The 26,250-nt window shown below is 44.8% G+C and overlaps 1 protein-coding gene across 5 annotated transcripts in view; it reads right to left on the bottom strand.

Annotated features, from left to right (window-relative positions):
* Positions 1-550: 550 nt before the first annotated feature.
* Positions 551-26,250, bottom strand: part of LOC110561688 (nuclear autoantigen Sp-100-like) — a 72,429-nt gene continuing 46,729 nt past the window's right edge. For 2 of the 5 annotated variants that reach the window (XM_060368762.1, XM_060368761.1), the window contains 11 exons: positions 24,858-24,953; positions 20,523-20,570; positions 17,997-18,098; positions 15,166-15,308; positions 13,720-13,758; positions 13,432-13,470; positions 8,304-8,419; positions 6,757-6,880; positions 6,421-6,492; positions 5,610-5,753; positions 551-1,489 (listed from right to left, as the gene is read on the bottom strand). In XM_060368762.1, coding sequence (XP_060224745.1) covers positions 1,364-1,489; positions 5,610-5,753; positions 6,421-6,492; positions 6,757-6,880; positions 8,304-8,419; positions 13,432-13,470; positions 13,720-13,758; positions 15,166-15,308; positions 17,997-18,098; positions 20,523-20,570; positions 24,858-24,953 — 1,049 coding nt within the window. In that variant the 3' untranslated portion in view covers positions 551-1,363. Of the gene's footprint in view, positions 1,490-5,609; positions 5,754-6,420; positions 6,493-6,756; positions 6,881-8,303; positions 8,420-11,766; positions 12,439-13,431; positions 13,471-13,719; positions 13,759-15,165; positions 15,309-17,996; positions 18,099-20,522; positions 20,571-24,857; positions 24,954-26,250 lie in introns of those variants that run through there. The other 3 variants (XM_060368763.1, XM_060368765.1, XM_060368764.1) reach the window with 3 other exon arrangements.

Here is a 26,250-nt window from a genome sequence, read left to right as displayed (position 1 = left end):
CCTCTCCTTCTCAGAGAAGGGGAAGGCGCCCAAGGGGTATCAACACACCCTGGCACTTCAAGTTGCAGTAGGACCAAGTACATCCTCTCCCACTGAGACCAGATGAGGCAGCCCCGCTGGGAGGAAGGGATCCAAGGGCAGGCAACGAAGTCAGAGACAGCGCCTACTCCTATAGTTAGGAGCTGCACATAATGACCAAGGTGCACATCTGTTACATGGCCTCACAGAGTTTGAGAGGAAGGTTTACATTCAGCATGAGTCCATCTGGCTAAAATGCAGAAGAAAAAGTACACAGAGAGCCCAAATCTTTACATGTTCACCCTGCAGACTGCCGTTTTAGACATAGAAAACATTTATTCCTTTAGTCTAGCACTGAGCAGGGGTGAGGTGTCTGTGGGGCGAATCATCACTGCATCCGTTGCCTAGCCTTACTCTCTCTTTCACTTTTCACAGGAGTCACTGCTTTCGAGTAGAAATAGCATCTTGTAGAGATGTTTGACCCACGCTATTACATTCCGCACAGTCCTGAGAATAAACAATGATGGCCATATTTTCAGATTTGAATGACTGAGTTTAATAAGCATATAACAAACCAGTGTAAAAGAGTAAATAGAAAACAACAACAACAAAACATCTTTAATCATGTGCTTGAAATATCCAGGGGGACTCAACAGGGGAAGTCCTGCAGAGGCGGTCCGCTGGAGTTCCCAGTCGAGTCCAGGGCAGGGTAGAGTCAGCCTCTGATGGGGCTTCCGGATAAAAGAACAGATAGCAGCCGAGAGAGCAATCATCAACTGGATGCTCACAACAGCCAGCAAGAACAGTCTGTGGAAGCTGAGCAGTCAGCCACAGTTCCCAACTGAGCTTTCTCTCCGTGACTGAGCTCCCATGGCTGAACTTCTGGCTTCTCTTTTCCATCTTACATCACAAGAGAAACGTTTGTACTGTCTGTTAGAAATGGGTCACCTTCCAGCTGTTTTCAGGGACACAGTGTTTTCCTTTTCACTTTTGGGCTGTTTTGCTGGTTCCTCCTCCCTGTCACAGAGTTAGAGGGGCCAAGCCACCCCTAGACAAGGCACTTTGGGGGACATTTTGAGACAAACATCCTTGGGTTGGAGATGGGGTAGGGGGCAAGGCTGCTTCCAGTCATCTTCTCAGTGGGATCCCTCATCACTGGGCAGCTCACCGCTGTGAGATACATTGTAAGGTTAAGTTTTATCTAGAATGATAGTTGAGCAGGCAGGACGCTGATATAGAAAGTTAGGAACTGAAGTGTGGCAGGACGTTTACGCAGAAAGGTGGGCTTGGGAAGCGTTGTGCTGCTGGCAGCTGCTGGGATGGCTTGTGGGGAGAATACGAAGGACTACGTTAACAAGATGATGTGATTGCATGCTTGAAGTCGTTTGCCTGGATCCTTGTTTGAAAAAATTCTTTCAAAATTCTCCTCAAATATGCTTCCTACTGTGACTCCGAGAGTTTTGAACTTGTCCTGAAAAGGAAGTGGGAAACCAGTGATAGCCATCACTTAATAGTCTTAACAGCCAGCCAGTCCTCTGGATAATGGAGAACTTCACTTAGACTGCTCCAAATGGTAAGATCAAACCCGGTTAGGAGGAGGTTATGGGTCCTTCAAGACGGCTCAGCCTCCAGGCATGCCTGAGTTCAATCCCTGGGTCCCCCAAATGGTGGAAAGAGAGAGCTGACTCCAATTCGTTGTCCCCTGACCCCCATACACGCACCTGCATGCACCTTCTCCCTACAAAGTGAATAAATACAAGTGCAGCCATTTGTTTCTTAAAGAAAGAGGTTATGTTCCTTGATGGTTATGTCCCTTTCTTGGGAAGACAGAAATAAAACTAGCATTGCAGGCTGATTTTCCGTTGCTTTAGATGCCTGAGATCAGCAGTGGTTTGGGTTTCAGAGTTTGGAATATTTGTATATACATAATGTTGGGCTTCAGACCCGGGACGAGCTGCTGAGGTGCTTTTTTTAACCAAAGTGGACCTGGCCTCCAGGTTCTTCCAGCATCCCTCAGTGCCTATAGGATGTGGCTGGCACACCCTGCCCTCTACCTTGAACTCTCCAGTCCAGGGGCTGGGCTGCCCTATACATTTTGGTTCCCTTGCTCTCTGCTTTTATTCTCTTTCTTCTGTGTGTCTTCCTCTCTCTCTGTCCCTCTCCCTGTCTCTCTCTTTCCCTGTGAAGGAATATCATCGATGCCATGATTCGGATTGTATAGTAGAAGGCTTTATCAGACTTAGATCAATAACGTATCAGAAATTCACTGATTAATGTCAAAGCTCTGAAAAGTCTTAATGTAACAGTAGCATAGTGGGGGAGAGAGGTGTGAAACATTTTTTCTTTTCTATGCCTTACACAACTTTCTTACCACCATTGAAGTTTTTACATCCTCCAACTTTCATAACTTGCATTTACCAACCTTAAAACACCTTCTTAGACCCTCAAGCACTTTCTTATAGCCTCATCACTTAGGCTTTCTTCCATCCTCATAACTTACATAAGCTTTACATTTTTTTCCTACCTAATTATTCATCATGAAACACAGGGGTTGATTACTGAGCACAGCAAAGTGAGTTCCTTTTAGGTAAAGGAATAGTAAGAAGTTATTTCTTTCCATAGTCGAATCTTCTCTTTTTGTGAACTTAAAGAAGTTCTTGTAAGCCCCAGGGAATCTGCTCGAACACGCCTCTCACAGGTCAAATGGACTCCAGGTAAGTACAATCAACAGTGTGTTTTCCCACCTGCATATTTCTGACAGTAGGATACTCCCCCACTTTTCCTGATTTTGGGACTCCCCACCTGACCCAACTGCCAAGATCATGGACCTAAAAGTTTCAAATGTACACTTGAGAAAAGTCTATCTTTGACTGTATATCCTGACTCTAACATATACATCTGTTCCAGCAACCTGCCAGGTCCAGTGTTTCTGCATCCAAACCGCAGGCACCTAGCATCTAGCAGAATGCTTCAACGGGGCCTGCACTTTCCTAGCCACAGATGGTCCCATAGATCCTGGAGAGCAAGTAAAACAGTCTGCTCTTCCTGGACTTGTCCAATATTTCAGCTTTCCCCTTCCCACCAATAACAACACCCCAAATGCCAGCAGGAAGTAGTCATAGATGATTACACCACCCCTTACTCATTTATTATAAACAAAAGGCTGGGATGTTGGGCTTCAGACCTGGGACAAACAGCTGAGGTGCCTAGTTAACCAAAGCAGACCTGGCCTCCAGGTTCTCCCATCATTCCTTAGTCCCTGCCTGTTACAAGGCATGGCTGACATACCTGCTCTCTAGCCTGAATTTTCCAGCCCAGGAGCTGGGCTTCCCTATATAACCCAGACATTTTGGTTCCCACGCTCTCTGCTTTTTTTTCTCCCTCTTTCTTTCTTTGTTTTCTCTCTTTTTGCCCCCACCTTGCTTTCTCTCTCTCTCTGGGGAAGAAGCTTATCACATAATGAGATACCACAGGACCCAATTTGAAATCCCAAATTCATTTGATTAATATAAATATTTCATAGATAGCCTGAATGCAGTTTTACACAATACATTTAATATGTTATGCACAAAACAAAGTTTTCATGGTATGAGATTTTCCACTTCTGCCATGTGGGAGCTAGGTGAAGTACGATAGCACACACGTGCTTAGGAAAATTAACAGGCTCTTCCTTTCCCTTGCACTTTTAATCCTTTGGGAATATAGTTAGGTAGACACGGAGTTATGGAATTCGGAGAAAAGGCAGATTCTCAAAGCAGCAACTTAAAACTTTGAAATGCTAGCAGGGTGGCAGTGGCACACATTTAAGTCACAGCCTAGGGAAGCCGAGGCAGGTGGATGTCTGTGAGTTCAAGACCATCCTGGTCTACATAGCAAGACTCATCCAAATGGATCCTTTCAGCAAGCCACTTGTCACCATTTGATTAAAAATAAACTAAAGGACTATATTAGGTTCTCAAACTAGCCACCAAACCAAAGGGCAAACGGACAGAATATGTTAATTACCCATTTTAGGCCCCAAAGTAACAAAGGTTAAGGCAGTGAACTCAGTGACAGCGAATTCATTTATCTATGTCTTATCTCACACACCTGTCCTCAATTTGGGGCACAAAGAACAGCTTTTAACTGACTACAACATTAAAATAAAAAGTAACAGAGTAAAATTAATCATTCTTTCCATTGTCTCTATCAGAGACCAATGGAGTCAAGTTTCTACACCCAAGACTCACATCACCCTGGACAAAATGAAGCTTTTATGTCCACTTCTGCTCCAGTGGACAAAGATTCATTGTGATAATATCATTGTGCCTCCTCCTCCATCTTTCAGTTTCCTGCCTCGATCTCTGTCTGTTGTTCCAGCCTCTGGCTGTACTTTATCTTTTCACCAGAGGCTGCTTAGACTTTCTTCTGGTCTCTCCTCAGATCTCTTCTCAGATCTTTGAGAATATTTTGTTTTTGTTGTTGTTGTTTTTGTTTTTTGAGGCAGGGTTTCTCTGTGTAGTCCTGGCTGTTCTGGACTCACTTTGAAGACCAGGCTGGCCTTGAACTCACAGAGATCAGACTGCCTGTGCCTCCCAAGTGCTAAAATTGAAAGCATGAGCCACCGCTACTCGGCTTAAGATGATTTAGGTCACCTGAGCCAAAGACTGGGGGCTTTTCTAATTCTATGGCAATTTTAAAAAGATTTATTGTCATTGTTATAATTATTATTAAGAGCAGTGTTAGTATTGTTATATATCAGACAGAGGGCAGAGCATCCCTCGACCCTCATCAGAGCAGCCTCTTCTTGCAGTATATGGGAATCAACACAGAGACCCACAAACTGGACAATGTTCAGGAGTGAGAAACTCTGGAGCCCTAAGCCCTAAATGGGATGATTTCATCAAACTCTTCCCCTCAAAGCTGAGGGATCTATATGGAACAGGAGGCAGAAAGACTTATTATCTTTGAGGATGCGTACTTATGTGGGTATGTACATGTGAGTTCAGGTGCTTGAGGAGTTAGAAGAAGGGTGTTGAATTCCCTGGAGTTGGAGTGACAGGTGGCCCCCAGAATGTGGGTTCTGGGAACCGAACTCTGGTCCTTTCCAAGAGCAGTGAGTTCTCTTAACTGCTGAGTATCTCTCCAGCCCTGTGGTAAGAACTTTTCTCAACAGCACTAGGAATTCAGAAAGAAAAAATTTTTTTGAGCTTTTTTTTTTTTCAATTTGAGAAATATGATTTTCTCCCGTTATAGATGAGAAATGCTGTCTTTAAAATACTTCCCTGTATTTTAATACTTCCCTGTATTCACATAATGAGATACCACAGGAATAGGACCCAATTTGAAATCCCAAATTCCTGCAATGATGGACAGCCCTGTAGCCTGTTGCTTTCTGTGGGTGAAAAATGAACTGTCCAGAAGTGGAGCCTTCAGAGGTCCTCGGTGACGCACTGTTGCTCTCCCCACCTGCGTTATGGGGCTTTTAGAGCCCTCCCTCAGATTTGACGTGCATGGGCTTGCCCCACGATGAGGGCAGTTACAGCAGCTACCCAGCATGGGAAATGGTAACTCCACTGGAAGCAGAAAGGAAGCCAAGCAGAGCCTCTTACTTTATAGAAGATGCTGTGGTTCCGAAAGATGAGGCGCATGTCCCTCACAAAGGATTGTACTGAATGGTATGCTTTCTTATTCAGCCTGTTTTTGATTTTGTTCAGCCACATGTGCTTCTGGAGGTCTGGAAAGTCCTCTTTCCTCTGTGGAAGACATCAGAGAAGGGAGGGCTGTCAGCACAGTCCTGAGTCAACCTTCCATTCATTTCCTCAGTCATGGACTCTGTCTGAAATGTTTTCATCTCCACCCCAACCCTAACCCCCTGATGCATTAGAACTAAGAAGTAAAGCCATCGCAAGGTCAGTAGGTCACGAAGACCTAGCCCCTCTGAGCGGGATTAGTGCCCTTACTGGGATTCTAGAGAGCGCTCTCCCTCTCTTCTCACCCTATGAGAGAACAGTCAGAAGTCAGCCATCTGCATCCCAGAAGAAGACTTTTAGCCGGTGGTGGTGACACACCCATTTAATCCTAGCACATGGGAAGCAGAGGCAGGTGAATCTCTGTGAGTCTGAGGCCAGCCTGGTGAGTTCCAGGTCAGCCAGATCCACACAGTGAGACTCTGTCTCAAAAAAAAAAAAAAATATGTAGAAGACCCTCACCAGAACCCAATTATTTTGGCACCTTGGCCTCAGACCTCTGGTCTCTAGAACCATAAGAAACAAATTACTATTGTATATACTGCCCCCACTCTATGGTAATTTGCTATTATGGTTACCTACACAGAGATACTACCCATCAACAAGGCAAAGACAAAGTCAACTTTTTTGAGGAATCAGATCACAAGGTTTCAATTTTGTTGTTGTTACTCACTTGCTTTGGTTTGGGGATAAAAAAGGCACTTATTGGATAGCAATAGATAGTCAAGAGAAGCTGCTCACATCTCTGCAAAAGATGAAAGGTGATTCTAAATGGAAGAGAACTTAGAAAAGGCCTGTTTAAATCCCAAGACGCACGGAACGACTCCCTGACCTTTCCCGTCTTTGAGACAAATCTGAAATGTAGTTACTCTCTGAGTAGAGAGTTTAGTGGTGGGTCACATGATCAAAGCACATCACCATTTCCCTTGGGGCTCCGGTCCTCACCGTCTGTGAGATCACCTTCCTCTGCTAACCTGAAAGAGGGACCTTCGGCTTTGTACTGACTCACCAGCTGGTCCTTGGATGACATTTTCCTCTTCTGGACCCCAGATTCCTTATGACACGCTTGAATCCCTTGGCACCGTAGCTGATCATTTGTCTCTGTCTTGCAGAAGACACAGCACCATTGACCACTGAGAGGTCAGGCATAAAGTGAGCAAGGGCAGACAGAGTCTGTGAACAAGCCCCCATCCCCGTGGCTGATAAAGACCCTAATTCAAGGATGACAAGTGGTTTCTACCTTGCATTCAACTTTGCTCTGGGAGGATGCTGTACTGGAGCTCCATGGAGGCTCAACATGCAAAGATAACCTTCCATTAATACTGAATGTGTTGAATGAGGTGCTTACCTCAAGGAAATGATGGATTCCTATTGACCTCAAAACCTGAAGTTTCCATCCGAACATTTGGAATTTGACAAGCCATATTTGGTCATAACAGTGAATTTAGTGCCTTGAACAAGGAGCCCTGAACCTTGATGAGCCAATAAGATGAGAGGTACAATCAGGAAACCAGAAAGCAGCTCTTGCTTCTCAGCCTTGCTTCTAGCCTTGCTGGAGCACAAGCTATAGGCACCTTTCCTGGCATTGCCAGGTCTGTGCTATAATCCATGTTACAGAAACACTGAAAAGGCAACTTACTGATGGTGTCAAACAGTTTCTGCTTTACCCCACATGCTGGCTAATTTTAAGTCAACTTGAGTCATTTGGAAGAGGAAACCTCAAATGAGGAAAATGCCTTAACCGGATTGGCCTGTGGAAAAGCCTACAGTGCATTATCCTGGTTGACGATAGATGTGAGAGATCCAGCTCCTTACAGGCTGTGCCACCCTTGGCCAGGTGGTCCTGAGTGCTAGAAGAAAATAACTGAACAAGCTATGAGGAGCGAGCCAGTGAGCAGTACTCCTCCACGCCTCTGCATCAGCTCCTGCCTCCAGGTTCCAGCAATTCTCTGTTAAGAGAATCCCAGCAGAGATCAGCCTCTGGGCCACAGGAGTTCTGTCCACACCTCCACAGAACGCAGCAAATCCCTTGTCCACGTTATGGAATCTCACATACCATCTCTGTCCAGGGACACATATATAGCAAAGAAGTGCTTTGGTAGGGGTGGGGGTGGAGGCGGGTACTGACACACAGAGTTGACAGTTCTCATGGTGTGTCCTGCAGCCCAGAAGTAGCTGGTTTGATACAATGCTGGGTGGACTTCTGAAGGCTCAACACAGGCCAGCTTTATCAACTTTGCAATTCCATGGTGGGGAAGGGGAATATATGGCTGAAACCAACAAGCCCTATATGGCGCTATCATGTCAATGGAGTATGTAGGAGGCATGGAGGGACACTTCTTTTAGGCAGCCGCTGGCAAGGTCTTTCTTTCCATTAATCTTCTGCCATGAGTGCTGCGAAACAGATCGGGATACTTTCGGATCTTGAGACTAAGGGTCTTGTTTCCCATTGTACCAAGACACATCCAACTGGGGACAGCAACTCTGTGTGTGTGTATGTGAGGGAGGAGGTGTGCCCTCAGGATGAAGGGCTGGGGGCCGGGCTGTCTTACTAACCTCTCATCTTCCACAGGTGGGATGTGGCATTTCTTATGGTAGGGTTTTCTACAGTTAGCGCAGGGGTACAATTTCCGTCGCTGGCGGCACACTGTGCATGTTTCTGAATTTTCCAGCTATAAGGAGAAATGTTGCAGAGATCTTCAAGATTGGTGCAACCCAAGAATTCTAGAGCACGTGGCCTTTGCCTATACCAAGGAGGCCTAGAAATCTCTCTACTCCAAAGCTGTGTTTCAAATATTTATTTGTTTTTATACTTATTTATTATTTATTTGGTGTTCTGAGGCAGGGGTTTCTCTGTGTAGCTTTGGCTGTTCTGGACTTGCTTTGTAGACAAGGCTGGCCTAGAACTCACAGAGATCCACCTGCCTAAGGGCTGGGATTAAATGTGTGTGCCACCACACCTGGCTTTATTTATTTTTATTTTATTATATTTTATTAGTTTTGTGTGTGCCTGAGTGTCTCTATCTCTCCTTTCATCCCTCCCTCTCTCTCCATATTATATATACATATAAATATTAATTAACATTAATATTTATACATAAATATATTAATATATCTCAAAATATATGTTAGTATATTCATTATATATTAATATATTAATTACTACATATAGGCCACGTATGTGCAGGTGCCTGCAGAGGCCAGAAGAGGAACTCAGAGCCACGACTTGGATTTGCAGGTGGTTCTGAGCGGCCATGTGGGTGCTGGGAATCAAACCTGGGTCTTCTCTGAGAGCAGCCAGTGCTCTTAACTATTGATCTATCTCTCCAGCCCATCTCCTCAAAATATTAAGGAGTAGTATTGAGCAGAGATTTTAGAAGAAGACATCCTGGTTTGAAATAAAGTTCAGGGACTTGTTGGAACACATCAGACTAGAAAAATTTATATTGTGAAATCAGGAGTCCTGACACTAAAATAACAACAACTTCAATAGCAAGAGTAGCAAATATATATATATATATATATACACATATACATATATATATACATATACATATATATATATACATATACATACATATATATATGAATTAAAGATAACCTGATAAATTTATTATTCAGGAAAGCCTGACTCCAAAATGCAATGCCTTATCTGTCTTAATTAATCAGTTAATTTCATCACTGTAATTTTCTTTGAGAGGGACCTCATGTAGGCAGGGCCAGTTTGGGTTCTGATCCTCCTGGCTCAGCTTCCAAGGTGACATTTCTAAAGTTCAAGGAATGTGGCCAGGGGAACCACCCAAGGAGATCCGGCTAAACCACTAGAATCTGGGGATTCCCTGGGTTCTGTCCTGCACCCTGACTCATTTCTTTTGCCTCAGCTTAATAGCTCCTCCTATGACCACCCTTCCCTAGACTTTCAGTTCTGTATTCTGGCCTTGTTTGAGCCTGCAGCATTCATACCCTGATCCTCTTGGGAGATCTCCATGGTTCTGTAACACTGACTCTGTTCCTCTTTTGCATCTGAAGCCTGGGTGTGAACCCTGTATACACACCACCCTCCTCCCCCAGCCCCCATCTCAGACGCCCAGCCCTACACCAGTCATGTTCATCCCAATTTTTAGGTCTTGCCTCATTCTCACGCATGTTTAGGGCTTGCTGTTATTGTGGTGCAGAATCCATCACTTACAACATTACCAGCAAAGGAAAACACCTAATGAGTCAGGGCTGAAGTGAATAAAATTACCATTTGTGGTTTCTTCACCCAGACGTCTACTACGATACAAGAACTCTACACGAAGTGCCAATTCTAGACTGAAAAAATGAATCTGGTCCGCAGGATCTCTTTCAATAGGAACCTTGAATGGTCCATGGGGGACATCTTGGGGGAGGGGCATCTATCTCCATCTCTCTTGCAACAGAAATGTCAGGTGAGGCTTTGTTTGCTGACCACTCTTTTCAAACTACTGGGTCAAGGCTTCTGAGCCTTTATCCTATCAAAACACTGCAAGCGAGACCCAAGAAAGAGCAGTAAACAGCAAATCTACAAGGAGTTCCATTGTCTAGAAGGCTGGCGGCCTGAGGTTTGTCTTTTTTAATGTGGGCATGGAACCCAGGCCTAGCCATCAGTGTACCATTAAGGTTCATCTCCATGTACCTCCAGCTTCCCTGGCCCTCTCTCCATGGTACTGGAGTTCTGGAGTATGCTAGACAAGCACCCTACCACAAGGCAAACACTGAGCCCTGCTCTTGCCTCTTTAGTATTTTATTTTCATTCGAAATTTATATGTATGGATATTTTGCCTGCATGTATGTCTGTGCACCACTCGTGAGCCTGGGGCCTGCAGGGGTAGGAAGTTAGAGTGCCTGGAACCAGAATTACACATGGTTGAGAGCCACTAGTGCTAGGTTTCAAACCCAGGTCCCTAGAAGGGCAGTGAGTGCTCCCCCCTTTTTTGGGGGGGAATATAATTAGAGTGAGACAAATGCAGTGACAGAAAGCATCTACAAGCAGCAGATAGGATATGCTTCATGGGGGAGAAGCGACTACATGGTTCGTGGTGTGTCATACCAAGTCTCGAAAAGCCCTAACTCAAAGAACCATGAACAGTGACAGCAACACAAAGTAGCCTTCTGCCAACGCTAAACATCACAGACCACATCCTGAGGGCAAACAACCCCAGCAGCTTTTTTGTTTTTCAAGAAAGGATTTCTCTGTGTTACACTCCTGGCTGTTCTGGACTTGCTTTTGTAGACCGTGCTGGCCTTGAACTCACAGAGATCCACCCAACTCTGCCTCCCTGAGTGCTGGGATTACAGACATGCACCACTACACCCGGCTGAAATTCATGTTTTAACTCTAAAAATATTCTGAAGTGACATTAACTCTGGGATTCTTGCTTCCAAAGACACACTTGTATTTTTCACCGTATCCTGAAGACATCAAAGATTCTCAAAAGGGAAAGCCCCCGTCTCTAGTCACAAAGCAGCTTCCTTCTACGGGTTTTTGTACTTACACAGCAAGTCCTAGAAAGATGCAACAATAGAAAGCTGAGGAGGAGAGGCATAGGTAAGATGACTTTATCTGATGTTTTCTAAATGCAGTTCATGATTTAGCAGAGGGGACAAGGAACAGGTTCCATACTGCTTCATAATCACTTCCGTTGCTCATTCCGTTGATATTTCACTCCAACGAGAGCTGCACACTGTCAGCTTGGCTCTGTGGCTGCTGATATTCATACTTTCTTGAAATGGAACACATTTCCACTTGTCTTAAGTGAATTTTGCTCATTGTGTCATAAAATTGGTCTCTGAAAATGTTTCTTCCAAAGGTGGCACACTAAATATTCTCATAATTTTCCTCTTATTCCTCTTGGCGTACATGAAGAGACCAAAGCTAATCACTATCAAGTAAACATTGGTGGTTTTGTTCCGGGCTTCATGAACTGTATAATCAATAGAGCCGTCGTTGAAATACCAGGATCACGGGACCCTCAGAGACCACCAGGAGACGACTCAATGCAAGAGCAAGAGAGCTTTATTATGAGAGCAATCGAACTCGGGACTCAAGTCTCACTGACACAGCAGGAGAGAAGTAGAACCCCAAACCCTGGGTGAGCAGGGTTTTTAAAGGAAAACTGCAAGCAGGGGGTTTCATGCCTTGACGTTACAGGATTGGGTAAAAGCCATAGGAGAAAGGTGACTGTTTACATAACCACAATTGCCAGGGAAATTGTCTCTATTTTTTACTAAACATTTATTCTGTGATATTTCCTGGAGGCCATTGCTAGGAGAGCTAACTTTCTTTTCTGCCAGGTGCACATTCTGTGATATTTCCTGGTATGTGAGTTCAGCTCCCCGTCAAAATGGCTCCTCATTTCAAAATGGAGTCACTCAGGCTAACTTAACTCTTTAACATCATAACACCATAACTTTCAGCCATGGGATCTGGCCTTCTCCTGCTGCCGTGTCCTGAGCCTGTGCAATCTGCTCTAAGTGGCATATAGGACAGTGCTCTCCCAACAGGCCGACAGGCCGTCTCACATCCTGGCCGGCAACTTGGTGGCCACCGGGAACCTCTGCACGCTGCAGCTGTCCCTGCGAAGGTGGGGCGGTGACGAACTCGGGTGAGCGGGCGGGTGCTCATCGGCCCTGGAGGTGTGGAGGCCGCCATGCTGAACCGTCTCCCCACCTTTTTTTAAAGAAGAAATTTGTTCTCTTATTTGGTAGTAGTCTTCAATGTGTTATAGACTAAAGTCACTCATGGAATGAAAAAAAAAATTCAAGGCTTGAGAGTACAGCTCAGTGGTAGAATGTTCAACCTAGCATCAACAAGGCCCTAGGTTTGATCCTTGACACTGAGGAAGAAAAACAAAACATATATCTAGGATCCCATCATCAGCAATTTCAAGTCTCTGAATTGGATCCTTGAATGTTCCGAGGGGTTCTGAGGCACAGCCATCAGGTGAGATCTCTGTGTATGGAGCAGTGGTTCATTGACCAGCAGCCTCAGCATCCGCCTCATTCACCCAAGTGAGTTATCCAGAGGTGAAGCTGAAGTGGCTGCCTCCAGCAGAAGAACAAGAGAAGTGTGGCAGTGTCTGCAGCTGGTGCCTTAAGAGGTCAGAAGAGCACACCTAACCCTGGGCCAGGGTTAGAGATGGTTGTGAGCTCCCACGTGAATGCTGGGAATAAACCAGTGTCTTTTGGAAGAGCAGCTAGTGCTCGTAACCACTGAGCTATCTTTCCAGCCCCTGGGTTTTAAAAAATGACATTTTCTTTTCTTTTCTGCATGTGTGTAGATACTCATGTGACACCTAGGTGGAGAGCGAAGGACACCTTTTGGGAGCCTGTTTTCTCTTTCCATCTTACGGTTTCTGGGGATTGAACTCAGATCATCAGGTTTGGCGAGTACCTCTACTTCTCGAGCCCCTATCGCCAGTCTGAGCTTTTACTATTTTTAAGGATCTTTTCCACCTCAGGCCCAAATGTTTTAATGTTAAATGGCACCCTGGCCTTTTACATTGTGTAATATTTGAAAATATCAACTGCAATAATGTCACATTATAAAATCCGTTTCATCATAATCAGTGAATTTAACAAGTATAATGTGGCACAGACGGGCAACTAACAACTTGCAGATGTTGGCCTCTGACCTCATGGCGGGAGGTCACAGGGCAGTTACCTTTTTCTTTGTTTGCTGTGGATTTGGTGGGTTTTCTTTCTGAAAGACAGAAGAGATCACTCATGTGATGGCTCCCAATGTTGGTTCCCATCTCTATCTCAAATGTTTTCATGCTCAGAAAAGACCTTACACTGTGTAAAACAACAACTATAAGAACACCATAAAATAAAGTCTAGTTTGGTCAAATCCAAATGTGTCAATCCAAAATGTATAAGGCTGTGCGGAGATGGAAAACAATTTGCAGACAATAGCCTCAGACAACATGGCAGGACACGGTGGTATAACTACCTTTTTCCTCTTCCGTGGTGGGTCTGGTAGTTTTCCTTCCTGAAAGACAAAGAGGTTAGTGATGCAGTGGGGTCTTTGGTTTTATCTCATGAGCGAGGTATTTCTAACTGCCTTCTAGATATTGCTAGCTGGGCGTCCTGTTGTTAAATACAAGGTGTCTTCATAGAAATTATTTCCCGTGCTCCCACAGTGAGTCAATCAAGGAAACATTTAGACCTCCCCTCACCCCTGGCCTGGTCCCCTTTATAGTGGCTCAGACAAGGCATGCCACTTGATTGCTTTTAGCTTCCTGACACACTGAGGGCTGGTTTTCATGCTCTTCTTTCCCCATGCGGAAAGCCCCATTCTACACTTTGTCAGGACTATCGTCCTTTATGACCCGACTCGGTGAAGACTGTTCCATGACACTATCTTTAACCTCCAACCCAGAACTAGCCATCTCATCTCTTGGCTATACTAAGCTAAGCGATATTACAGCATCACTTCCTGTCGGTGCCTCTCTTCACAGCAGTAACCGTGATGGGTCTGCGGGTGCAGCCTTGCCCTCGCCAGGGGCTCACACCTGCATTCCCCATGGCTTTTGACGCAGCTCAGCCGATACTCAGTGAGTGACCCTTTTTCCTTTATTGTGAGAATGACACAGGGAAGGGCCACCTGAGATATTGGCAGAGAGACATCAGTGTTCCCTGAGTCAAAAGAAATAGGTTCAGCTACCAAGGAAACCTCCCGACTTTCCCCAATTCAGAGGATTAGTATGAATGAAGATCAAAGAACTTATTTTTAAAATGCAAACTTTAAATTACTATTATTTATTTTTCTTTTGGTGTGGAGGAAGTTGATGTATGGTCTCACTCTGTGATCTAGGCCATCCTGGAACTCACTACAGAGTCTGGGCAATCTCTCTCCCTCAGTTTCCCAAGTGCTGGAATTATAGGTATGACCCCCCACACTTGGCCATTCCTTTTCAAGAATAAGAGATGATGGAGTGGAAGAAATACTCCTGCAACATTCCACAGCTCAGGCATTCACATGGGCGAGTTATCTTCTATAGATCATTTCCACCCCTGGCACTACAAGTTAAAACACCACCATCCCAATTTAAATTATATCCACGCTACCAAATTTTATGCAACCAGTTAGGAGTAAAGGCCACAGTCTGTTCTCCTACCACCCAAAGGATTCGAGTAAATGCATTTAAGAGAATTAAGCTATAATACAAGCCAGCCAATGTAATGCTTGAATGGTATTCTGGCCACAAGCCTTAGTGGTATTGTGGACACAGAATTCTGCTAACATTTGGTACCAGTGGGTTATGACAGTGAGATCTTTGGTTGAAGCTAATAGTCACAACGAGAAAGCTTCCATAGAAGCTACCATTCACACAGAAGAAACTTGTAATCCACCATCTTACTCAGGAGCCATGGATGCTATCTGCTGCCCTATTACCTTTATCAGTTCTTGCAGGGTCCATCCGAAGCAGCGTATGCTTTGCCTCCATTTCTTGGAATTTTCGTGTTTTCCTTCAATTTCAAACTCTGGGGGAGTGAACCACTGTCCCTTCTCATTCTCTATGCTCTTCTCATAGATGCCTGTAAGACAAAGACAAACACTATCAGCTATATCATGCTGGATCTAGGGCTCAGGTTCAAACTCAGGAACGTGTGCATTCCCCTCAGTCACCAGGAGCCACACAGTCAACCTGACAGGCAGAGACACAGAGTAACTACCACTGACACTGCCCTTTAAGCGTTTTCTAAAGAATTCATTTATTTTGGAGTGTTTGTGCTTTGCCTGCAAGTGTGTCTGTGCACAGCAAGCGTATTTACTGCCCACAAAGGCCGGAAAAGAGCATTGTCTCTCCTGGAACTGTGTTTATAGATGGGCGTGAGCCACCATGTGGGTGCTTGGAATCAAACTTGGGTCCTTTGGAAGAGCAGCTAGCGCTCTTAACCACAAAATTGTCTTTCCCGCCTTTACAATTACCTTTAATGTAATATTAAGAGAAAAAAAAAAAAAACCAAAAAAACCAAACGAATGTTCCTAAGACGTGACCAGGATTCTCTCTCTTCCTTTTACTGTGCTTGGGGTAGGGCCAACTTGCATTTTAGAAAGGTGAGTGTGGACACAAAGTTCCCTGCTGGGCTCTTGTGAATCCTGCCATGAGGAAGCTGTCAACACAGAAGGCTGCTCCCGCCTCACTTCTACAATGTTGTTCTTTCAGCTCGTGACAGTTGGCTATTTTGCATATTTTGTTTGTTTCCTTCTTTGCTTGTGAGTTTCTCTGTGTAGTTCCGGCTGTCCTGGACTCATTTTGTAAACCTGGCTGGCTCGAACTCACGAAGATCCACCTGCTCCCCAAGTGCTGGGATCACAGGAGTGCAGCAACGTGCCTGGCTTACTTTGCATATTTTAGACGCGTGGCTATTTGATGTTAAAAAGTGTTTCTGGAAATGTTATCTAGACGGGATGGCTAAATTACATGCAGGCAGTAGAATCAAAAGGGGAAAAAAAATCTATTTGTTGATAACAAAAGAACTACACTGGAGCTAGAGAGATGGTTCAGTGGTTAAGAGCGCCTGCTGCTCTTGCAGAAGACCCGGGTTCAGAGCTCAGAGCCCACGTGGCAGCTCACAACCATCTGTAACTCCAGTTCTTATGTCCTCTTTTGGTCTCCATGGGCATGAGGCACATTTGCAGTGCACAGACACAGGTGCAGCCAAACACGCATACTCATAAAATAAAAACCTTAAGAAAGAACTGTGTTGTGGGAAGGAAGGCCAGGCATGACAGATGATAGACCACTAGTTCTGTACTTTAACAGCGGTAATTTTCATAGTCTTTTTTTTCCCTCATGGCGATACGGTGAGGGATATCTTATTCTCATTTCATAAAAGAGGAAGTTCCGTGTTAGAGAGACTCATGTAGATGATAGAGAAGCTGGTCTATGGTTCAGTTCTGACTGTCTCCCCCAGGGTTCACACATTGGAAGCTTGTTGAATAGTCCAATAGAGCAAAGAACACAGGGATAATACACTGGTAAAGCTAAATCTCTTTCTTCCAATTCAAAATTTCTACTTTCCTTAGCTTAAAGTTGGACAGATATTACAGGTAGTGGATCCACAAAGCTTGAGGATGAATTTCCCAGGCACGCACATTTCCCAAGCAGGTGTGGAAGCGCTCACTCTGGTATGAGGTGCTACATGGGGATCTTATGTGCCCTTTTCACAGAGGCAATGGGTTTGTAGTAAAACATGCAAAACTGCAACTTGTGGCAAGAACAGTGGCATAGGGCTGGCCTCATGTGCACAACAAGGCCCTGGGTTTCTCAAGGAAGAGAAAAAAAAATATATATATATATATATATATATACACACAGAAAATGCCCTCATTCCTGCTGCCTCTCTGGGGTGTGATGCCAAAAAAAAAAAAAAAAAAAAAAAAAAAAAAACCAAACACAGCAGGCCTGAGACTCTCCCAAGAAGCTGCCATTGAGTGAAATAGGCCCTTGACTGGCATCTGTGAATGTCACTCCTGGAAACACCACAGGTGTGTTAATCCCGTTGTGCCAAAGTTGTGTTACAGACAGCACACGTGACACATGAGACCCATTTTCCTCGTGGGCATCTACTGAGAGAGGTACCTCCGTCACTCATGGCTCGTAGAAGCCCCAGCGCTGGGCTCAGGCAGTCCCTGGAAGAACTTTTGTTGCTGGGGTAATTAAATGCACTCTGTGTCTCCACTACGAGAGTAATGTCAAAAGCTCTGGTTCTTCTGGACTTGGCCTTGCATCATGCCCTCTTTTCTTTTTTCTTTTCTCTCTTTTCTTTCTTTCTTTCTTTCTTTTTTTCTTTCTTTCTTTCTTTCTTTCTTTCTTTCTTTCTTTCTTTCTTTCTTTCTTTCTTCCTTCCTTCCTTCCTTCCTTCCTTCCTTCCTTCCTTCCTTCCTTTCTTTTTTTTTTTGTGACATGGTTTCTCTGTGTAGCCCTGGCTGTCCTAGAACTTACTCTGTAGATCAGGCTGGCCTTGAACTCAGAAATCTGCCTGCCTCTGCTTCTCAAGCACTGGGCTTAAAGGTGTGTGCCCCCCGCCCCCCGCCCCAGCTCAGCTTATGTCCTCTTCTTATCCTTAACTTGGCCTCACAACCTCACTAGCAGGTGTGACATTGCCTATATCTTGAATCCCACACTAGATCTGGCGTGAGGCACCCTCAACACAGGGGCCTGCCCCCTACTTTGTGCCATTTTCCAGGTGAAGGCCACTGAAGATCTGGAAACTCACCTTGCTCAAATTTCTCCCTATGCAGCTTCCCCTCAGCCTTGCCACAGCGCACCGGAAGCACAGGACGGCTAAAATCCGCATTTTGTCTGGGAATTCTTGGACCTGCAGGGACACATTTCACTTTATTCTAGACCTGTGCAGGGCCTTCCCTCCTCCTAGTTTGGTATCTTGCTTGTGCAACTGAAAATGCACTGGGTTTTCACATGAATCAGTTGCATATATTAATTCGCATGCATTCATTATATTTAATAATATAATACATATTATTTCTTTTGTCAGTGGTTAGATGCTTAGAGATAACACCATGCTCTTCTCTTGACCTCTAAACTCCTACTCAGCAGCTGGAGCCATGTGGGACAGAATTCCAGCTCTCAAACTTGTTGGCCACAGCAGCCACTGCACAGGGACTCTCTTCTGAATATTTTGGAGATACTTTGTTCTACTGTCGTTACTTTTGGCTGTTGTTACCTTGGCTGCTGTGGCCAACAAGTTTGGGAGCTGGAGTAACTGTGATTTTGCTACTGTTATGAATGGTAATGAAAACATCTGTGTTTTCTGACAGTGATGGTCTTAGGCAACACGTGGGAAAGGGCCATTGAGTGCCCAAAGGGGTTGTGACCCACAGGCTGAGAACCGCTGCTCAAGACAATTCTCTGTCCTGCATATCCCTCGAGGCCTGTGTAACACAGGAAACAGAAAGCCATGAAGGCGTTCATATCTAGGCAACGTGGTGTTGATGTGGATATCTGATATGTCAGCTAAAACATGGCTGGCACTGCACACGGGGCAAAGGGAGGTAGCACAAAATGTCTGACACAAGCTGTCTGGGGACCTCAAAGTAAAGAGTAATGTCACCTGTTAGCTAGTTCTGGCAGAACTGACTTTCCTGTGGCTGGAACTGTCACCTTTGCCAGCCCGCCTGTGTGTGTCTGTCTGCAGGCCTGCGTGCCTGCCTCCACCCAGCCTGCCTGAGTGTGTGCTAGCATGTGACAGGGTGCCTGCTGGTGCGGTGGGGCTGCGATTTGGTGGCCGGGGTGGGAGGTACCCACAGTTGCTTCAGAGCAGTCTGTCAAAACAACAATGGCTCTGGCAGGCACTCACCTTCATTCACTTGAAAGCCTATGGCACATCTTTACAGATAAGTAAATTGAGTTAGAAAAGGACAAACGACAGGCTAAAGTCACATAGGACTTCCAGAATTAGAATAAAGGTGTTTTATCACCACCAAGGTCTGTGGGTTTCTGTGGCTTTCTATGGGGGTGAGGACAAAGTATGCTCCATAGCAGGCGTGGTGGCGCGCACCTGTGATCCCAGCATTTTGGGAGGCAGAGGCAGAAGGATCTCTGTGAGTTCGAGGCCAGCCTGGTTTACAAAGTGAGTCTAGGACAGCCAAGGCTACACAGAGAAACTCTGTCTTAAAAAAAAAAAAAAAAGCAAAAGGAAAAAAGTCTGCTAAATATCATGTGGGTCACACTTCATTTCATTTACCAAGAACGGTCAGCACATGAAGGCCCATGCAGCTCTCGGTCACTCCCAAATCAATTAACTAATCAATACGATGATGAGAGTTACCATCAGTCTGTCGTGCTGTTAAATTGACCAATGTTGGCTATGCTCTTAAGTCTTGGTACTGGTTTCATCAGCCAATCAAGAAAACTGACATGTTACTCAGCGCACAGAGTGCAGAATAAGATGCTAGTTACTCCATCAATGCTTGTTGCAGCACTCCTGACAAGCTGTGGACCCAGTCTAGGTGCCAGAAGAGGAATAGGTGAAGAAACTGATTTATATACACAGTTGAAGTTCTTTTAGCCACTAAAAAGAAAAAAATCAAAATTATGTTATTTGCAAGAAAATGGATACAACAGGAGATGTTGTATCATCATGTTAAGTGAATCAAGTCAGCCTCAGAAAGACAAAGTCATGTTTGCTGTCATCTGTGGGTCTTAAGAATTCATACACAGACACAAAATTATTATTATTTGTTATTTTGAGACAGTGTTTCCCTGTGTAGCCTTGATTGTTCTGGAACTTGCTCTGTAGACCAGACTGGCCTCAAACTCAGAGATTCATCTGGCTCTACCTCTTGAGTGCTAAGATTAAAGGCATGTGCCACCATGCCCGTCTCACAAAATTATGTGTGCAAATGACATGGAAACTGTCTGAGAGACAAAGGGAACTAACAGGAGAGGGGAGTGGAGGGTCATGGGTGGGGAATGGAGGGCCATGGGTCCTGATGGAGTATGTGCAGAGTACATTTATTTGCTTGCATAGAAATGGCCTATGTGATCCAGTATAATGCATTAAAAATTAAAAGAAAATTAATTTAGAGCCAGGCATGGCGGCGCATATGTCTTAAAATCCACTTACTCAGAAGGCAGAGGCAGGGAGTATGTCTATGGGTTCAGGAGAAGACTGGCTTACACAATGAGTTCCAGGCCAGACGGGGTGCACAGTGAGAGCCTCCTCAAGACATTTTTAAATGTTCTCATTCATTAAAATTTGATTAATCACTTTTTTTTTTACCTCTCTTTCTGCCTCTTTGTGAAAGGTTGTCACGTCCTCTTTGGAAAGCTGAGAAAACAACACGTAGGTCTGTTATTTATGGTAACACATTGCAAACAGCATTTTACAAAAACACCACTTAAAATTAACTTTTCAGAAGTCTCTTTAGTACTTTGTGAAAAATATAATAATCCAGATCAAACGTCAGAAACATTTCCTATCAGGGCCTAGCCAGTAAATATCCAAGGTTGTGTGGCTCAGAATTTCCTCTTTGTTCCTCAGCTCTTCAGCCCTATTAGAAATCACCCACAGACTACAGGTAAATAAAAGGGTATGTTCTAATCAAATTTCATTTATAAATAACTGGCAATCTAGGTTTTCCCTCTGGGCTGTTGTTTGCTGACTTCTAATCTAGGTTTAACTAGAAAGGTGATAATTAGCAGGGCTTCTGCATTGACTAGATGAGAACACACAAAAACAGCAAGTCAATTCGGAAGCATGATTAAGACTGTAATAGTCAAATCTGTTTGACTGTTAAAGTTGGGGAATATAGGTGTCTGTTTGTTCCTTCTCAGTCTATGCCCACAGCTGGCATCATAAGACTACTTGGGAGACATAGACAAGTGGATCAGTGTGAGTTTGAAGCCAGCCTGGTCTACATAGTGAGTTCTAGAACAGCTAGGGCTACACAGAGAAACACGGTCTCTGAAAACCAAAAACACAAAAGAAAAATGTTCCAACTACCACATGCTATTTAAAAGATATATTTTTTTAAATAGTTAATACTAATCATTCTAAGAGAGAGAGAGTTCGTTGCGGTGTGAGTCTTGGGTTTTCTCGGAGAATCAGCAGGTGGGTATCTGTGAACAATGTAATAGGGTCCCAGATCCTAGATCAGGGTTCTTGTTTAAGCGTGCTGCACAGAGCAGAATAGGGGACAGGGAGCAGGGTTCTCTCAGCATCAACCTTCCCTACTCTAGGCCTCCGGAGAGAGCTTACATTTCTCTTCTTTGCTCTTTTTTGTTGTTGGAGACAGGCCTCTGGCCCTGGATAAGTCAGGGAAGGAGGGGTCAGTGGTGGCTGATGGCTGGGCTGAGAGTCAACATGGAAATTTATGAAGAAACGTGATTCTTGTAGCCAGAAGAAACTCTGTAGATGGGAACTTGATGGGTGTACTTGGGAGATACACTGCCCAAGCTGACAACATTAGGATATTGATTTTCTAGGACCATTTGATGTCTTAATTTCAAACTGAGTCAGTCACTATCAACCATAGGCAATGCTTCTGTTATAGTAAGTGGGGAATTTATGGCCATACACATATATGTAAATGCATGTATACACACATATGATGAGACAGAAGGTTGCATGAAGGAAGAGGGGGAAAGGAAGATCAAGGGAGAGGGAGGTAGAGGAAGAAAGGTAGAGAGGGAAGTAGAGAAAGAGAGAGAGAGAGAACATTATTTTAGACTAATGGTTCAATAATTTGTCAGATTTGAACCAGAGGCTGGCTGAGGGGAGGCTGTAGTTTTAGGGGAGACAAGACTCCTCTCTCCTCTGTGCTCAGTTCTCTTGTTCGCAGCAGTTTTCTCTGGCTGAAGGAGAAACATGGCCAAGCTGTAGAATCACTTGCAAATCACAAACACAGCTTACAATTTAAAGAACGCATGCAATGGGGCAGAAGTGAGGGGCTGAGGGGCTGAGGGGCTGAGGGGCTGAGGGGCTGACAGAGACAGCTGTACAGGTCTTTAAGCAGACAGGCTGCTCTCCCTCTCCCTGCAGTCACTTCACATTCCTGGCCAGGAGCCACGGAAGAAGCTCCTCCACAGGCAGGAGAGGCAGCTATCCGTGGTGCTGACCGAGCTGGGGGGGAGTCACAGACTGAAGTCGCCCAGAGAGCTGGGTTGACCTTGGTGACAGCCAATCTAACATGTTATTTCACTTTACAGATGAGTCCAACTGAGGCAGAAGGGAAGAAAGGACAGAGTCAAGTGTGTACAGTGACCACATGGGTTTGATCCAGAGGAGGGGCAGCTGTATCACTTGTCACTCATGGGTGTTTGTTCTGTTTTGCTTTACAGCTGTCTGCAATTGGAAGCTCAGCAGAGGCAGCAGGAGCCTTTTCTGACCACAGACCCATCAATATCTCACTTGTCTGGGGAGGGGGAGCTGTTATCTTTTGTCCCTTTCCCTCACATAGTTTGGAAACTGGAATTGTGATTATTTCCAGTTATTGCCATGGCTTTGTCAAGCAGCCAGAGAAATGGGCTTGTTAATATAAGTATATAATATAAAGAAAGAAACTTAAGTATTGAAAATGTATCATGTTTTGTCTTTAATCTTTTTTCCAGTTTGTTTTTCTTGGGATTTTAATGTTTTGAATTATGTAGTTTCCATGTCTGGCTCTCCTTTTTCCTGAAAAAAAAAAAAAAAAATAGAAAACAAAAACAAAACTAGATGCTTCTAAAAGATTACACTGTAATCTTTTCACATTTCCCATGTTACTGTAACTTGTAAAAAGTCTAATCCATAGGAAACCATATATATGTCATAGCTTTGTAGTTACCAAGTCTTTGATATTTAACTGGTATTCTGGCATCACATCAACTTGACACAAGCTATAGTCATCAGAGAGGAGGGAGCATCAACTGAGAAGGTGCCTCCAGTAGATGGGGCTGCAGACAAGCCTGTAGAGCATTTTCTTTTCTTTTCTTTTCTTTTCTTTTCTTTTCTTTTCTTTTCTTTTCTTTTCTTTTCTTTTCTTCTCTTCTCTTTTCTTTTTTCTTCTCTTCTCTTCTCTTCTCTTCTCTTCTCTTCTCTTCTCTTTTCGCTTTGCTTCTCTCTCCCCACCCCCTTTTAGTTTTTCAAGACAGGTTTCTCTTCGTAGCCTTGGCTGTCCTGAAACTTGCTCTGTAGACCAGGCTGGGCTCGAACTCACGGAGATTCTCCTGCCTCTGCCATTAAAAGCATGCAACACAACCACCTGGCTGTAAGGCATTTTCTTAATTAGCGATTGATAGGGTCAGCCCCAGCCATGATGGGTGGTGCCATCACTGGGCTGGTGGTCCTGGGTTCTATAAGAGAACAGACTGAGCGAGCCATGAGGAGCAAGCTACACCCCTCTATGGCCTCTGTATTAGCTGCTGCCTTCAGGTTCCTGTCCTGCTTGAGTTCCTGTCCTCACTGCTTTCGAGGATGAACTGTTATGTGGAACTGCGAGTGAAATAAACTCTTTTGGTCATAGTGTTCCATCACAGCAATAGTAGGACACCTCGGTTTACATCAGATGCCCTCTTCTTTGCTTTGACATTTATTCAATTCATTTACTCTCACATTAATACATTAAACAACTTTAGGCAGTTTTGTTTGTATCCCAAGGGGCACTTTGAAAATAATAATAATGAGAAATAACACTTCAGTGCTTGCTGTGTGCGGGGTACCATAGCGAGCCTGTTGTGGTTTGGGTTTCAAATGTCCTCAAAGGCTTGTGTGCTGGAAGCTTGGTCCTTAGCTGATGGCTAAGATGACACTAAGAGCGGTGGAAACTTCAGGATGCAAGATGAGTGGAAGGCTGCCATGTCCCTGAGTGCTGAGTCTTTTCAGGGGTATTGAGAGAAAACGCACTGACCTCACCCCAAATCTCCACTATGTAGTTTTCAAGGTTTTTGTGTGTTTGTTTGTTTTCTTTTCCTTTTTTTTTTTCTTCTTTTTTTGACAGCGTTTCTCTATATATACCTTTGGCTGTCCTGGAACTCACTCTGAAGACCAGGCTGGCCTTGAACTCAGAGAGATCTGCCTGCCTCTGCCTCCCGGGTGCTGGGATTAAAGGCATATGACACCTCTTTTTGTAGTTTTCAGTTTAAGATTCTATCTCCTTGGGCTTTTTCATATCAAATCACATTCCAATGCCACTACAAGGGCCAACCACAGTTCTGAGGTTTAATCCATGGCTTCATCTGTGCAAGAACAGAGCTTTGAGAGAATCAGGTCTGGAAAGGATGAAGGAGAAAATGTGGTTTCTATTTTAACTTACTGATATCAATGATTTTAATAAGGCACATCCTCCTGCCTCAGCCTCCCAAGAAGGAGTGAGTGCACCATCACCCGAGTGTGATATATGTTCTTAGAGAATATATCTCATATGTTTGATAAATTTAATTCTGCTATAGGACTATTATCATTCTTACTATCCTTAAAATACTTTTGTTTTGTTTTACCTGCAGGAACCAGTGACCTTCTGTCTATACCTATTTACCAGTCTTTATCCTTATGAACCTCATGATCTTTCTTTGTGTGAAAATGTCCTGGCTGTCTCAGATGAGGCTATGGTTTCTTAAAGAAGTTTAAATAGCAAACCCAGGCTCTTCCAAGATGGCGTCGCCAGGTTGACTCTCGTTCTGAGCAGCAGCACATCAGGATTGGAACAGTGACCAGCAGTCGGAACTCTTGGCCCTAAAACACAAGCAATTGTGTTTCCCAGGTGAGAGGATACCCCACAGTGGGGGATTCAATCAGCTTCAAGTCACCCAGCTAAACCACGGAAAAGATCCCGGTTCCACCAGGCACTTGGTTGCCAGCCCACAGCCACATACCAGTGTGTTCTGATCACTGTCCCAGACTGAACTGTGGGACACAGTTCACAACATCAGAAACTGGGATTTACAGTCGAGAGATAACCCCACAGTGCAGGAAAACAATCGGGACCGACCTTAGGTCACCCAAACAATCCCTGGAAAAGACCCAGGGTTCCATGGGCACCTAACACCAGCCCAGAGCTGTGCCATACACACAGGTGCCAGCACAGAGTCCTGCCTGAGTGCATGACTCACTGCCCCAGATAGAACTGCGGGCCCCAGGGCACCAGAGACTGAGTTTCTCTGTCAGGTTCAAACCACAGGGAGGGGAACAGCAAGCCTGATCTCAAAGCATCAGGCGATTCCACCACCTCGAAAAGGTCTCGGGAAAAATTACCCAGTTTCGGCAGACGCCCAGGTGCCCAATCGCCAGAAAGGCGGAGCCACATAAGTCTGTGCCTTCGAGTTCTACTCGCCATCCCAGACAGAATGGGAGGTCCCCAAAGCATAGTCTGGGTGTCCCTGTCAGGAGGAAACCCCACAGCAGGGGGATCATCAGGTCCAATGCTCAGGACACCCAGCTCCAGAAGACTTTCTGGATTCACTCAGGCTCTAGGCTCTCGCCTTCTACTGCAGGCATGAGTGCCATGCTCACCTGCCATTGTTGAGTACCACTAGGGCACTAGGGCACACAGCTGCTGGAGTGCCATTACAGCAGCCCTCAGATACTGCTCCAAGGTTCGACCAGTTATCCCTAGATAAACTGACAAAACTGTGGGACTCCCTGGTTCTCCAAAAGGGCTGCACCCAACAATAACACTTTAAGAGCAACAGTTGCAGCTCACTAAATTCAGAGCAAGAAACCCAGTAGTAGGGCAGCCATCACCGGGACCTCTCCTGATGAGAGGAGAGCCTTCCTGCACATGAGAGTTACCACACAGGTCCATATGCCTGAAGAGAACGGTGATAATTCCTGAGAAGCACCACCATTCAGTTGACCATACCCAAAAAGCTGAGGTTCCTTCAGAACCCCACCAAGTGGATTCTTCCCACCCCAGGTCCCAGGAGGCACCAGAAATTAACAGACAACACCTGAGACAGAGAGATGGGTAGAGGCCAGCGAAAAAGCACAACCAACAAAAGGCAAAGCAATATGGCATTCCCAGAACCCAGTT

Source organism: Meriones unguiculatus, chromosome 15 (genome assembly GCF_030254825.1).
Source record: "Meriones unguiculatus strain TT.TT164.6M chromosome 15, Bangor_MerUng_6.1, whole genome shotgun sequence".
Lineage (NCBI taxonomy): Eukaryota > Metazoa > Chordata > Mammalia > Rodentia > Muridae > Meriones > Meriones unguiculatus.
This window is presented reverse-complemented; position numbering and strand designations above follow the sequence as displayed.